General features: G+C 36.8%; 1 protein-coding gene across 4 annotated transcripts in view; it reads right to left on the reverse strand.

The window, feature by feature from the left end:
- Positions 1-2268: 2268 nt before the first annotated feature.
- Positions 2269-16770, reverse strand: part of GRM7 (glutamate metabotropic receptor 7) — a 553085-nt gene continuing 538583 nt past the window's right edge. Inside the window, exon 9 of one of the 4 annotated variants that reach the window (XM_030570395.1) lies at positions 2269-3405. In XM_030570395.1, the coding sequence (XP_030426255.1) occupies positions 3193-3405 (213 nt within the window). In that variant the 3' untranslated portion in view covers positions 2269-3192. Of the gene's footprint in view, positions 3406-7045; positions 7482-16770 lie in introns of those variants that run through there. The other 3 variants (XM_030570394.1, XM_030570392.1, XM_030570396.1) reach the window with 3 other exon arrangements.

Genomic DNA, 16770 nt, shown 5'->3' on the forward strand with positions numbered 1-16770 from the left:
CCGGTGGTTTACTAAATTCCGGATCACAGGACATGCTGCTGTTTTTTTCCTGGTGGAAGAGAATGAGCAGGCATTTGGAAACAGGAGTGTTGCTTGAAGGGAGAGTTATTTTCAATGGGACGAGTTCATGCTTTTATAAATTGGACCTTAAATGATATGGATGTACACCAGCTGAAGCTCTGGCCTTGTGTTTATGGATTTTGCACAGAGTTTAGATAAGTACCACTGAGAAGAATTTTTTTTTTAAATAATGAACACAGGCTTTTCTCCCATTATTAGTCACTACCCAGATACTCCTTTCCTACCAGTAAATCCCTTAATTGGGATTTTATTCATTTAATTCTGCTATAATTCAATCCACCTAGCTCTATAGTTGAAAAAGTACCAAACTACTCCTCTTATGTTATATGCATAAAAAGTCAATAGAATTGGCAAACAGAGACTTTCATACCCTAACTATCTGTTGTGGGCAAAGTACGTTGCAGCTGTCAAATTTTCTTTTGATGCTGATTACGTTCATCAGTGTAATTTATCAAGTTGTCTAGATAAAATGGGACGCTAAATACTTTGAAAACTAATCTTCAAATTGCCCTCAAAGTATTTTTGCTTTGCCAAAGGTAGCATGCAGGTGTGACATATTTTTTCTCTTGTGTTGCAATGGAAATTTAAATGAATTGCTTCTCCCCGCCTGTATCACTTTATCACCTTTTTCCTATGATCTCTCACTCCAAAAATGCCCTGCAAATTGACCTTTGATTGTTCAGGAAGGTAATGATCTTCACTTATGAGCCAGTTTATTAACTTTGATATTTTTCAAGACATAGGGAAGATGCAGTCATTTCAGGCTGGCATTGGACAGCTCAAGCTATTTAGCAGAGCCCTTAGTTTACTTATGTTCTAGATCACAGGAATATATACATGGCTTCTTCTAAGATGAGGATATAGAAGAGTACTTGAGATCTTGCATGGTTGAGATCTAAAGAACAAAGGCTGTAGTCATACTAAAATATTTATAGGAAGGAAGGAGAAGGATAGGAATGTTCTGATCTATAAAACCAGGTTCTATTAACTCCTTCCAAATAGCAGAAACAAGGAAGCATTTCTTCATTCTTACGGTTACTGTGTTCAATTCTGTGGTCCCTACTCTGTCAAAAAAAAAAATATTGATCCAGTTAAGAATATTACCTGCAGTATTAGGTGCTCACTTTGTTGAAGAGATTCAAGGTACAGATTATAACACCTGCACAGGTCTTTCGCCCGTCTGAAGGGCACTGATAATTGTGTTATCTTTTGTCATGGTCCTCTGAAGGCTGCTGTGGACAAGAGAGGCTGCACAAGAGCTTCTGCCATTAGTCCCCAAAATGTGACCAAATGCCTCCAATCACTTAGAGCCCATCCAACCAGTCCTAAATATCAGCTTGGCTTCAGAGCTGCTAATATGTTAAGACCATAAAGGCACCAGAGAAGTGAACAGTGTTTAAGTTTTATAAGCCCAGGTTGAAAGATTTGGAAAAAAGAACAACCAACCCCAGTATTCAGGAAGCAAAGAATGTCTAAGGAGCATCCAAGTTAAAATAGGCTTAGCAATGACTGATTGAAGTGATTTTCAGCTCAGTTTTGATCTTGCCATCAGCGTTCTTCAGGTACAAGGGATGCTCTTGTAGCCACTTGAAATGAGGAACTACTTGTTTAGCTTTGGAGGTTGGAAAAATGCTGAAACAACAAGAACAAAATTCTGCCCATCCACAATTACTGCTCTCACTTTTCAAGGAAATCTGAGTTTTGGTTCTTGATCCACATTTGGAAAGTGTGGATCTCATTCACTACTGACAACTCGTGTTGATTACTCCAGTTTTGCATCGGCATCATTCCACTGAAATTAATGGAGCGACATTACTGAACCACTTTAGTATCTCAGTGTTAATCAGGCCTTGTGCCTACATTTTCAAATGTGATTAGTGATTTGGAGAACTTCAATTTTGGAGGGTCCACACTGACACACATTGGAAGACCTGATTTGAAGAGGGTAGGGGCTCGGCTCATTCTGAAAAAAACAGGCCCCTTTACATTGCCCCAGGTTGAGTGCCCAGTGACTTTTCAAAAATTTAGGCCCAATCTGGTTAAAGTACTTCTACATCTTTTTCAGCTCCACATGTGACAACTCTCATGAATAAACTAACTAAAAGGGGGAGGGGAAGAAACAACTAAAGATATTTATTGCCGTAAATAAAAAAAAGTTAACCAAAACCTTTTATTGTTACATTCTTGGACAATATCACAGGATCGAGAGAGAATGGAAAGGGGGGAGGAGTTTGCCAGAAAGATTGTTTTCACTAATTGGCACACAAGCAGCAAGATTAACGAAATTACTTATTACAAACAGTATAAAACATACATGCTTTTTTTTTTTCAAGTCCTCATCACACTGGTCAATCATGGTGGGGATCAACAAAGAAAAACCTTAAGACATGTAAAAGCCATATTCCTTCTTCCAAATATTGTAAGAATAATTGAAATTATTGCAAAATAGTCATATATCTTAACTAAAATAACAAAATAGAACACAAATACAAATATCAAACAAATTATTAACATGTACTATAAAATACATTACTGGCATGCATTCCACATATCAAGACCTCTATTAAAACCAGGCAATATCCGTCTTGCTTCCTCTGCAGCCCATCATACTTATGAAAGGTAGGGGCTCACTTTGCCAGCACAGTTTTTGGTCTTTAAATAACTTTTTGTTGTTGTTGTTGAATTTAAAAAAAAATATGGATTGCAGTGATACAATAAAAATTATACAAGTCATGTACATAGTTCTTTTAAATCCTCAGATTTGTTTTTAATGTGCTAACATCTGAGAGAATAGGTCTTCAATGCAATTGTGCATTCAAAACAAACAGTGAATCTTTGAAACAACATGGATGGAAATATGCAAAATTCCTCACAAACTGTACAGAAATTTCAAAAACTTGCAGTCTGGAAGTACATATAAAGACAGAATTAGCCCCTGTAAAGTCACTGTTGCTAAATGCAGTTCACCCATAAAGAGCTGGGTACTCATGTATTCGAGCTGGGTATTCAGTTTTCATACTTCCCATACATAGAGAAGGTCCAAGGTCACAGCCCACAGTGCCAGTGACTTATTAAGCCAAGAATAATTAAGGATATTTCATATAGCAGTGTTCAGAACGCTTGGTCCTCTGACATTGATCTCCATATTAACTGCCTGGCCTTTAAGCTTCTCCAGTGGTGGATACACTCCAGGTCAGGGAGAGGCATATGGCAGTTTGGATGACTGAATGGATGAAAATCTTCATCCTTCCTCAACTCTGTCTGAAGAAATGGACTAGATAACCAGGTTATTATAACTGACATACTTCTTTTTTGCAGCAGGGCCTAAAAGAAAGGAGGAAGATGGAAAAAAGTCACTGACCTGGAAATCTGAAACTGTCCTTAAAAAGGCCTACAATTATCCCCTAAGTTGTCGACACAGTGATGAGAGAAGATAAGCAAATGGTGACCCCTTTGAACTGATATCTTTACCTGGCAACTACTTCCTCTTAGAAGACATCAGTTTATTAAAATTAATCTAAGAAGATTACTGATTAGATCAATTTAAGTGGTGTCCCCAGTACTGAATATAACAAACAAAATTACCATAAATTGATTTTTCATAGTTTTGCAGTCTCTATCTTTGCAGCACGGAGACACAAGGACTAGATTCCATTAAGGGTTTTTTGTTTTTATGTTTTACGGTAACACATTCTCTTCCTTCTTAACTCTCACAGACTCGTATACTTTAAGGCCGGAAGGGACCATCGTGATCATCTCATCTGATCTCCTGCACTTTCCATAGGACCACACCCCCCCCAATCCTGTAATAGACCCATAACAGAAGGCAGGAGCAGGGGCGGCTGTAGACATTTCGCCGCCCCAAGCATGGCGGCATGCTGCGGGAGGCGCTCTGCTGGTCGCCGGTCCTGCAGCTGTGGTGGACCTCCCGCAGGCGTGCCTGCAGAGAGTCCGCTGGTCCCGTGGCTCCATCGAAGCAGCGGGACCAGCAGACCCTCTGCAGGCACGCCTGTGGTAGGTCCACTGGAGCCGCCTGCCGCCCTCCCGGCGACCAGCAGAGTGCCGCCCGCGGCGTGCTGGGGCCTGGAGCCGCTCCTGGGCAGGAGGACAGCTGGGGAGCAGACTCCTGAAGCAGACCTAGGAAAAGAACCGCTTCAGGAAACATTTGTGGACTAAATTTCACTTTCTCAGATCTAAAAATAAATTTTTTTCTATTCAAGTTTAATGATTGCTGGGGACTTTAAATGTTCATTGTTGGAGATCAAGAAATCTGATCCATTAGGCCCATAATTTATATCTGAGTTTGCAAAATAAATAAAACAAATAAATAACCAGTCAATAAATAAGTTATGAATTATGCTACTTTTTGATAGTAAAAAAACATTGTGAACATTTGTGCAATGGCAACCGCTCATGCAATTCAATTGACATTTGAATCTATAGTGTTTATCAAGTAGCTCCCATGTGGAACAAAAATATTTGAACTCTGTATGATTCAATATATAAGCGTATAAACATATGATACTTATATAAATATGGGCTTTTCATATATCACACCCTATCCACGTATGTAACATAAAAATGAGCATTTGTATGAAACACATACAAGGTTTTTAAAAACCTTTGAAATCATATATATAATATAATACCATAAGACTACAATGAACATTTTTCTTTTCTCTTGATATCCCAGAAGTTTAAAATTCATGTTTATAATCCTGCTTACTAACTGATGCAGTTATTAATTATTATTATTTGATAATTGTGTTCTTTGAGCAACTTGAATTTAACACAAAACATCAGAAAGGTGTATCATAAAAGACATGCACAGAAAGTAACACAACATGCAAGTAAAAATGAGCTTTGATGCATCTTCCTGATAAGAGTTAAACTTGCAAAATGTATACAAAAGACACAAGGCCTGAGTTTCTGGGATATTTAATATTTGCTGCTCCCTTTGATGTCAGATACAATTGTGTGTGCTTAGCACCTAGGAAAATCAGAAGCCATTGTAATACTGAAGCTATTTAAAAGCTACCACTTAGAAAAAGTCATTAATATCTGCCCTTCAAAAAGAGTTAGACCACATTTATAAACATTTATATTTATAAAACTAATTGTCAGAAATGCCCGTCTCCACATATACCCACATCCTTTGTAGATAGCTTTGTGCATCTTCACAAAATAATACAACTGAGCTGCCACATGTTTTTTAGTCACACAAGCCTAAATAGCTGGGGAAAGGTCCTCAGTTTGCATGTATATGATAATTTACCCCTGAGAATCCACTCCCAGTGTGTTTAATCAAGTTAAATTGGGAGGACTATTAATTCTTTCCTCAAACTTTGATATAATGGATTCATGAGTTGCCAAACACCACGGTTTGGCGACTGTGATATTTCGTTCTCATAAGGAAGGTGTTCACCAACAACACAGACTGTTTCAAGAATATAATGTTCAAGGATGCAACCAAATAAATACTCTTGTAAAAATGCTCTTTTTCTTCACTGGCTACTTCCCGAACTGCTCAGATCATGAGAAATAAGGAAACAATTTTACATTTAGGTATTTTTAACAGTGTCATTTAACAATCTTGAATATAACTTCACCATTTTATATTATTATTCTAAATCTACATTTAATCTCTTCCAGATTCACTGTAAGTGTCAAAGAAATCTATTCAATCCAACTCAGGAAAAACTAAGAACACCTTCAACAATATCTCTGGGAGTGGAGGGTGCTCAGCATTTCAGAGGATGCATTATACCTTGACAAATCGGGCTAAATGGGGGTAACAATTAATGGGTTAAACAATTTTATTCGTAGAAGATTTACATAGTAATTACCTGTATTATGCTATAACACACCCTTTGGCTTTGTATTACATTTTCAGGATTTCAAAGAGCTTTAGAGAGTTTATTGCATTTATACCAATAAAGAGATGGAGATTTAGATAAACTCAAATCTTGGTCTGTAAATTATCATCCCTTTCCAAAGCTTTCAGATTTTTTCCTCTCCCACCAATGAAACAATTATTTTCTCTGCAGCTGAAGCTTTGCTGTGACTGGTTATCCTCCAATATCAGCCTAAATATCTCATTTGTCATTTTTCAGCCTGCCTAAGCACCAATATCAATCAAATACACCAACACCAAGTGAGCTCAAATAAAAATAAGTTTTTGTCAGTATATATTTCTATTTGCTCACATTGAAAAGATAGAATACAAACAATGAAATCAGAGATCATGAGGTTCTCTTTAGTACATATTTGCCCCGTTATATTTTAACAAAATAATGCTTTTCTACCGTTGACAAATACAACATAACTGATCTGGATAAAATAATATCCCAAGCCTCAGGGCCGCCCAGAGGATTCAGGGGGGCTGGGGCAAAGCGGGGCAGCTGCGGCGCTTGTACTCACTCAGCGGCGGTCTGGGGCTTTGGCAGCATTTCAGTGGCGGGGGGGCCTTCAGTTGCTCTGTGTCTTTGGCAGCACTGAAGGGCCCCCCCCTGCCGAAGACCCGGACCACCGCCGGGCCAGGATTCACGGGGCCCCTGCGGGGCCCAGGGCAAATTGCCCCCCCAGGCAGGCCTGCCAAGAACAGCTATTTATTTCTTAAATTCTGTTGGGGAGGAAAAGGAATTTCTCTTGATCCATCAATTTTAAGGCCAGAGGGATTAGTGAATATCTTCTGTATAGGACAGGCCTTAGAATTTCACCCAGTTACCTCTGTAATGAGCCCAATAATTTGTGTTTGAGTAAAGTATATCTTCCAGAAAGGCATCGACTCTTATTTCAAGACTTTAGAGATGGAGAATTTACCACTTTCCTTGTAAGTGATTTACTATTGCTGTCTCAGCTCTTCAATGTTTTGGGGAATTAGAATGATGAAGCAGGTAGGGATAAAATTTTCTCAAAGAAAGAAATGTCCATGCATAGAAAGTGTGCAAAAAAAGCCCTCAGCATCTACCAACAGTTACCATGCTTTAATCTGAGATACCGGAATATTCCCCTGTACTTAGAATAGAAAATAGGTAGAGTATCAAAGATACTGTGCTATGCTGATTGTTCGTAAGTGGCGGCATTTTAATGGTAAATCCTGACTCTCCTCTGTGTAACTATATGTCTTTCCATCTGTAAGCTAATATACTTTCACACTATATACTATGACATTTTTAAAAACAACATTAAAATGATGTTTTTTAGGTTAAGAGTTGAGAACTCATAAGATAGCAAATGCCAGATTTACAGTTGCCCGTGCAATATTAATTTGTCCCTCCCGCCTTTGGGTGTACTCATGATGATACAGTTTTAAATTACATTATCATCTATATTTTTTTCCCAAGAGGACTCTTGCTTCATTCAGAATGCAGGATGGTCCATGGTCCCTCATTGAGCATCTATTCAAAACAAAAACAAAAACAAAAACGTTCAAATAAACTAAATAAACTACACATTACCATTTCCTGCGTAAAGTGCTATCACTACAGAACTGGGCTCCATCCAGTCTTTAACTTAGATTTGCAGGTCCTGATCCTCAGTTGGGACCGGGTGCACTGGGAACTGTTGATCTACCTATCTGTTTATTTCTACTATTATGTTTCCAGTATTGTAATTTCTTTAGGGCAGGAACCAGGTCTTTGTAGGTGTTTTTATTATACTCAGCCCTGATCCTGTTTGAGGCCTTTGGCCACTACCATAATATGAATATTAAATAAAATGTGTGCAAATTACTGGGGATTTCAATGTTCAGCTCAATTCACTTCATGAAGTAACAAATTACACACAAATACACACAAATGTATGAAGAATATCTATATGAACATAGCTCTCATCCTTTTTTCACTGATATAAATCATTATCTAGAAAAGTGGAACATTTGTGACTTTATAGACATCTGCTGATGCAAAAATCCCTTAAATCTAATAAGACAGGAACAACTGGTAAGCAAGGTCCAGAAAATATAACAATATTTTAATGGCGTTGGATGTATGCAGATAGTTGCAAGTAATAAATTATATCTTTGGATTTGCCCTTCCAGCTTTGTAAGATTGAAGTGAAATAAAATTTACAGATAGTATATCAAATCTCTAATATATATAGATTGTTGGTGAACATGCAGAGATTAACAAAACATTAAAAGCAGGGGTCTTGATTAAAGGACATGCACCCCATGAAAAGAATTCCTGCAAAATTATTCATCACAGAATAAAAGTATTAAAATACAGAAGTGCTTTGTTAATAGTGTTACTTTACAATTCTACAGAATCTTCTTTCCAATGATCTCAAAATTCTTTCCAAATTGTAATGAATTAAACTTAAAACTCTGAGAACAATTCTAAGCGTGGGTGGATAGGTATGCATGTGCACACCGTTCCTCCAGTTTACAGATGGAGAAACTTTGGCCGTGGTGTGTGAAACAAACAAGTGATTCTTATTTCATTTCAGATAGGTATGTATCTATACCACAAACCTCACCTCAATTTGCCTACTTACTGATAACCTTAGCAGAGAAGATAAAAACTGCGTAGGCCATTTAGACTACTCTTTCATCCATAGCATGCCTGCAGTCTTCTGGATGAGAGCAATTATAACCTGTGCAACCAACAAAATGCTTGACCCATCATGTAAGTGAAAGGTGTACTTTAAATAGTAAATTTACTTTAAATATTGAAAATACCTTTTTGATTAACTGTAACAGAACAAGCAATGATAGAAAGGAAACTACTATTATATACATAGTACTCAAAAATGTATTACATATACCATTTAACCCAGAGGATCCCTGTTTGCTCCCTCTCTTTCCCATTGTCAGTTCTAGATCCTGGCACTAGAGCAGCCCAAAGCATCTGGGAGCAGTAATTGCTGGGAAAGTCTTGCTCAGCCCCTGTAGCTGGAGCACGCTCAGTACAGACAGAATCTTTGCTGAATTTAAGCTACTAAAAACTAGCGTATGTGAATTGAGATTTTTCAGCTGCTCATACCTTGGTCTTATTTGGATAGTTTTTCATGGGAACTGCAAAAGGCACATTTTCAAGCCTTGGTTCCAAAGAATGGACGTGCTAAAGCTGCTCAGTGAAACAGTTGTAAGAATTTTCTTCATTAATCTGGGCAAAACAATATTTTTTTCTAATCTCATTCTTGGAAATGGTTGAACTATTTTTGCTGAAACTTTCTAAAAGTCAGCCTGAGACAGGAAATCAGCATGGGATATTACCGTCAGAACAGTTAGGGTTTGGCAAAGTTATAAACAAGTGAAAAGAGTGTCTTATAATGGAAAGTGTTGGACAACTTTAGCTATAGACAACACTGCTGGACTTCCCTATAATAAAAGCTAACAAACGCTACAGGTTTAATTTCTTTCAGGCAGAAACAGGCATTCATTTTCAGTTATGTGCTTTATTCCAGGAGCACTATAACAGATTCATGTAAAAAATCATTAAAACTTTGTTTTCCTGTTAAGCATTGTTGAATACCAAATGTGATGATTGTCCCTGCCTTAAAATGTCCAACTACAGTGCTGTCATCTCCCTCGAAAGTGTTCTACTCAATGTCCTACACTCTCTTACACCACATGCTAATTAACATGTCTTCCTTTACGACATCCCACCACTTCTTGCTGGGTCAGCTTCTCTGTCTTTTTCCTTCACTTTTGATCTGTTGGACTGTGTAATCCCCTTGTCAGGACTGCACATTACAAGACCAAATCCTCTGAGCCCGCACACCTTCATTTCTTTTCATTGATGGGTGTTACTTTGAGTATGTCTCTAACATGCACATTCCTCATCGGATCATTTTTTTCTGACTCCACTCATCCTTCTCAACATTTGCATTTCCGTGACACAGCTCTTTTGCTCATGTTTCTTCTGAGTGCCCAACACTCAGCGCCGCTGGTGGACTGGTTATCTGGGTTGTAAAACGATATCTTCTTCCACTTTCACAGTTGTTAGTTTCATTTGTGTAACCTGTTTATTTACGTTTCCGAGGCACGTATTCTCCGTATTTACTATCTGGGACACTGTACAAGATTGAAAGAAAAATCAAACCAAAATTGGAACCATCATAAAGTGAATCAAGTCACTTTCAATTGGGCAAAATAAGTTTCTGTGTATTTCTCTTTCCTCATTTACCCTAATTTTTAACTTAATCTTAACTATTTCTGTACTTTTTGATCACTGCTTTGAGTCTCAGCACTATTTTTTTTCTTTAAGCTATATCTTTCCACCATGAGTGATTTCCTCCCCCACCCAGTTTTATTAATAGGTATTGTTGAAATGCTCTATTGAATCATCTTGGTATTTGTAAATGTATTCCATACCTTTTTAAACTTCACTGAGTCATTTATGGGAAGATTTCTTGGTATTTTCACCATCTCACAACTGAAATATCATTAGAAGATTATTTTGGGGTGGGGGGAATAATTTAATCACTAGATTTTATTTGTATCACCTTGTCTTCCTTTTACTTAGAGGGTAAGAAATATGGAGCTCTGTCCTGTGATGAATCATCTGTTGTCTGATTGGAATGGGCAAGAGAATGAGGCCGCACTTATTTTACTTGCCAATATTTTTCAAGTGTATACTTTGTGCTATTACACAATGCTAAACCACTTTTATCAGCTAATCAGGTTTCAACTATAGCTCTCAACACTTTATCACTACTTCTACTTATAACCAAAAGGCAGAATGAGCCAAAAAACAATCTCAAGTGAACTTGGGAAATCTGTGTTTTATTTTTACAGAGAAAAGAGAAAACAAGTGCATCCAGTGTCCCAAAGAAAACCTAATTTGTGTTATAAGATGTAACACTTCAGAACAACGATTGACGTGATTTTAAAAGATTCAATTTACAACATGCTTTGAAGTACATAGAGAGTGTAAAGCAGTCTGTGATATTTACAGTTAACTTGATTGACGGTGTAATTTAGTAGCATTTTTGAGTGTAGAAAAACCAAATAAACAAATGCAGCAGCAGCAGATTCCTAATGCCACTGTGTTTATTCAGTCTGCTGAGATAGTTGCAGAGCTCCAATTCTAATATGATATTTTAAAGTACAGTGCTGTATTTTAAATTTGGACATTGAAAAGTCACTCTAAAGTACACCAGACATCCCAGGAGATCACAGCAACAGGATTACAAACAGCTTTTCTAGTAAATGAGAGTAAAAGAGATGCCTGTTTAATGGGTGCTGTTTTATAAATTATATACTGCTATTTGGGATTAACCAAATACAATTTGCAGCAAAACCAATACCCCGGGCACATTACTTTTTACAGAAAATACTTTTCCTTTCAAATAAAGGACAATTATATTTTAATAGTTTTACCTTGATATTGCTGTGTAGTAAAAAAGAGAAAATTAAAAGATCAGCAGTAGGAGCTACTAAAATGTCAACATTTTCCACTCATTGTTACACAGTCAACCATAGACACTCTTTATTCTAAATACAGGGGAGAAATTCCACTGGGTGCTAACTGTTGGCAATTGCTTTAATGTTCATCACTGAGCATGTGAAGCTGACTGCAAATATGTTATAGCATTGAACAGTACATATTCTGAGTCAATATTAATCTGTTACTCTTTTTTATTTTAAACTCTCATGATTTCTTAGCCAAATATCCCCAAATGTTTTCTGTGATAGCCAAAGGTGCTGACTAAACGTTAGAGTGTTTTGTTTTAGAGAAATGAATCTTTTTGTCCTGGTGGGCCTGTACTTTATTATCCATTCTCATTTTACCCTGAACTTTACCTGACCCGACTGTGTTATCAATAAGCTGAATTTTAGCTGGATCTTAGCATGTTAGTAAATAACAGAGTGTGTGTCATTTTACTGTAGCCCTTGACCCTTAGGGAAACGTGTCCAGATATTGAGAAAGAAACTACTTGTAACTGATATGGTATTTTCTGTGCTTAATAAAATAATCTATTGAAACACACACTCAGTTTATAGATTATTTATATCATGATGACTTGGTTACAGATATCTTTTGGAATGATAAAAATGGATTGTTCAACAGCTGTCTTTGGCTTATCAATTACATAAGCAGATACCTTGAAAAGAAGTCCACAATCAATAATTCATTTTCTTTGTCTCTTTTCTGTTCACATACATACTATATAAAGACAATGTTGTTATAGCAATGTCTTGAAATGGACAAAATGGTGTAACTGATAAAGATGCTCATAAATTCTCTGTAATTGACAACATGGACAAGGAACATGTGGCATAGCATGTCTGATCTATAATCAATATAACAGCTCTTAGTTCTTAGCCATTCATCCATCCATTAATGTTTTGCTAATTATTGTTACATATTGTCCCACTAGTGATAATTTAATTACAAATACCATTGGCTTATTAATTCAAAATAAGATCAAGCATGAGAAAGGATTTTTCTTTGTTCTAAACTAGTATATAAAAGATGAGTTCTAGGAAGTTAGTCAGAAGTGAACTAAAATACACTGCCATCATTTCTCTAGTTCCAGAGATCAGTATGTATGTTTCCTTTTTGTATCCTGTATAGTTCAGTACTAAGTGTACTTTTCTTAACTAACTCCGTTGAAGTTTTATTTAAGTATTTGACATCCTGACATACTGAAACTGGACTCCCAACAATACCATTCAGTGTGAAAACAATGTAGAATTACTGAAATATGGTCCTCCATCACATGGTTTTCTCTTAAATTACAAAACCCCATAAAATAAGACTCATTTTGAAAGAGTGAAGACTCCATTAAACACTTTTTGGAATGCTAAATATTGATAGTTTGGTCCAAACCAAAAAGATTTGGATCCAAAGAACCCAGATTTTGTGGCAATTTTGATCTGTGCCCAAATTTCACCATGCCACTATCCTAAATCTCTCTCTGTCACACAAAAATTAACCTAGACAATTCTAGGTTCTTCATTGAAACGCTTGTTTGCCAAATGTCAAGATTAAAATCAAACACTGAATGATAAAACAGTGGAATATCAGTCTTGCTTTTAGTGGAGACTACTAGTGGTGACCTTACCCATGGAGTGGATACTGAGGCCTTCTTAATGATAGATTGAATAAAAAATCCCATATCTCAGCTCTGGAGAAGCCTGGCTATATTCTGTGGTCAAGCCCATGTCTATTAAATATATATTCATAGACTTGAGCTTGGGTTTTCCCTGCTTGTGGCTTTACATAGGTGTTTCTATTACTGCCACATATATTTTGCTTCCTTTCCCACTCTGCATGAGCTCAGTTCAGTATAATTTGCAGAGGCAGAACCTGTACCATTATAACAACACAAAATCAAACTGTTGCAACCTAATCTTTCAAGCCATAAAGTAATTTAGTTCCAAAATGCATTCTATAGGGCCTGAATGAATAGCGCTCAACAGTCTGATTTTCTATTGTTATTTCTTGCTAAATGTTAGCATAATTTTCTTCTTATTAAGGAGCAATAGTGGCTTCAAACTCAGAGTTAAAACACGAAAGTGACATTCTAGCAGTCTAGCCACACCTAGTTACATAGGAAAACAATTCATAACACTATGGACATGCTGTCATGGTATAATGCACAGCTACCTATGTTATATAAGTATGAGCCCAAACGCCAAATGTTTCTATCAACATAGTTAGTACTATTGTTACAACAGAACACACTACCAGGAGTCTTACTGTATTTATAAAATGTGCGTCTCTTTCTTCCTTTTTCTGTTTTGCCTTATTTGCCAAAAGAATGTGTGGGAAGCCAGCTAGAATCACAATAGATTCTACTTGTCAGTATGCAGGGTGTCCAGGAAGAAACCTTGTACACATTTTCAAGTACTCCAAATAGGTGCACTGTAATGTCTACCTGAGAGATCCCAGCTCACAAAGTTGCTACTTCCAACAGAGATAAGAGATTCAGCTCATCTTTATTTCCTATACAAAATATGAAAAGTATGACTTTTAAGAAAAGTTATTTTTGGATTTGAGGCTTTAAGATAATGCATATTTCCTTAATGCCACATAAGAGACAATGCAATGTAGGTTTATTTACATCTATATAAATCCACTGTATATAAGAATGCTAGTAGCCCATACCAATAAAGAGAATTTTAAAAATCAGTAATATTAACTGATATTAATAAATGCATATGGCAAGATTTTGAATCAAGTGCCTACAGCTAAATGCTTAACACTTAAATAGTTATCTAATTTTCAGGGTTGCTGAAGACCCTCAGTTTCCACTCTGGCCTGTGTGCTTTAAGAGGTGCTAAGCACTTTTGAAAATCAGTCCATTTATTTAGTTGCCTATCTATTGATTTAGGTATGTAACAGATATCCAACTCTAAACATGCTGGCCTATATATGTAATACTAAAATATACACCACCAAAATATGTAAACTCATTTCTTGACCTGAATACAGAAGAGTGACCACACAACAAACCTGGATCTAAACTGAACTGACTCTGGTCTGGCATGGTTATTTCTAAATATTGAATACGGATATGACGGAAGTAGAGTGGGTTGGTATTAATCACCTGCACAAGGTTAAGTGTACAAACAAACAAGCCATTGAAGTACACAGCAGTAATGCAGAATTTCTCTGATAATGAACCTCCACATTTACACATAAGAGCTACATTTTGCTTTCGGACTGTCCCCACTCAGTTGACTTTAATGGAGTATGTTGACTTTTATGGGGTGTCATGCACTTTTACAGTTGTACATTGGTTTTGCATTTACTGTTCTGGAGAGCTGACTTAAAATCCTAACTCAGGCCATATGTGAAAATCAGTTTGCATGTGTTACCAGTGGAAACTGGGCTAAGACATTACACTTTGACATGGGTAGCAATATCTGCTCAAGGGGTTGTTGCATAGACTAACAGAATGCCGGAAGGTATTATTATTATTAAGATATATAATACTGGCATGGCAGCAAGGCACAACTGGTATATATCACATGCTTGTAATTGGCAATAATCATTACTTTTGGTCTGTAGTTCTTCTGAACATTAAATTTACAAACAATTTGAAAATAAACAAGAAGCCTCAGTTTTGCTTTGTTTTCAGATGCAGCTAAACAACAATGAGGTAGCGAGATTTTTACAAAAAGCTGATATGGGCCTTTTGCTAACTAGAATTTGATTCTCTGATGAGCCAATTTAGAGAAGCCATAATAATAAAGCAGGCATCTTGATCTTCACAAAATCCTACAGGTTCACCATCATGATGTTTATCTTAAGGAGATGATCATGTATCAATAGTCAACTTTTCTGACTTTTACTGTGAGCTATCAGTTGTCCTCTTAGTTGCATTCCATCCCTCTCCACCATTGCCCAGAGGTTTGTTGTCTGTCCCTCACCCCCAGAAAGATATTGTCCTTTCACTTTCACAAGAAAGTATCTACTGTTTCACTAATGGGGTCTATTTTAAGATATACTTCACATGCCACTAGACAGACCAACCTAATAGAAAAGTCTTTTTCTTTCATGATAATTAGTGGAGATTGAAGTGAAGATTGCCTGTGTCTAAGTACATGAAAAACACAAAAGCATTTAGCTCAACTCAGCATTTAATTCAAACAAGTGATGAACCAAATAGGCATCTATGTGGCACCTTTTCAAGCCAATAGCTATAATGAAAGTGCCAACACCAATGAATGACCCATCACTCTTCCCAGCTCTCCAACTGCTCGAAAGCTGCCTTTGGTACTGATTCACACATATTTCATTTTCTTTGTTAAATTACTTGTAGGTCAACCAACCAGTGGCACAGGTATTTCATGGCTTCCCACAGCAGACAATGGTTTAACAGTCTTTTGAAATAACTGCACCTCTTGTTCTAAAATCATATTAAAAATATGCACAGACCAAACTCCTCTTTGGATATAAAGTTAATCACTTGATTGGTTTTCCTTATCTTGAGCATGGGCCACAAACAAAGAAGCTCCTGCAGAGTCCAAAAGGAAGGCTGATCTGTCAATAGAGTGAAATTTTACTCATTTTCTCTTCAATTTTATGCACATTTGTTACTTTTTCCAATCCTGAAAAGAAAAGATTTACAGCGCAATAGATGAATTTTATTACAGCCTACAGGCATCTCAAGCTATTAAAAGTATGAACCATGATTCTCTTAGTATATCTGACGTTGGCAAGAGCCCCATCATTGCTATGATGACGAATTTGAAACTTCAGCCCTTATTCCTGACACTTGATGTTGTAGATTACGTACTAGATTCAGGGGCAAATGAAGCTGCTTCTTGTATCAAATGCTGAGAAGGCCACAGTTACACCTGGTTAGCCCTGTGGATTAGTGATTGGAAAATTGTGATATTCATTTTAACAGTTATGTTGATGACTCTTCCTGTTTTTCTTTACTTTTTTTGTCAGGGTGGGTGGATGTATGTTAGAGAGAGAGAGAGAGAGATGATAATGGGGTCCTGAAATGCTCTCCTAATGTTTATTCTAATCCTACAAATTCAAAAACTTAAAATGCTAATGCTTCGGCTTTAATATTTAAATGGAAACATTTTTTACTGCTCATACTATGTCATCATCATATTTTCAAATCTACACTCTTTTCTCATTATGAAAGTATGTCAATGGCTTTTCCAGTATATACATGCCTGAACTAGGATAATCTGTAAATGTGGTAGTGGTTTTTGTTTTGTTTTTTGGTTAATTGTGTGTTTCTGTAACCACAATCTGAAGCGAGTGTTGGCTT

Source organism: Gopherus evgoodei, chromosome 7 (genome assembly GCF_007399415.2).
Source record: "Gopherus evgoodei ecotype Sinaloan lineage chromosome 7, rGopEvg1_v1.p, whole genome shotgun sequence".
Lineage (NCBI taxonomy): Eukaryota > Metazoa > Chordata > Testudines > Testudinidae > Gopherus > Gopherus evgoodei.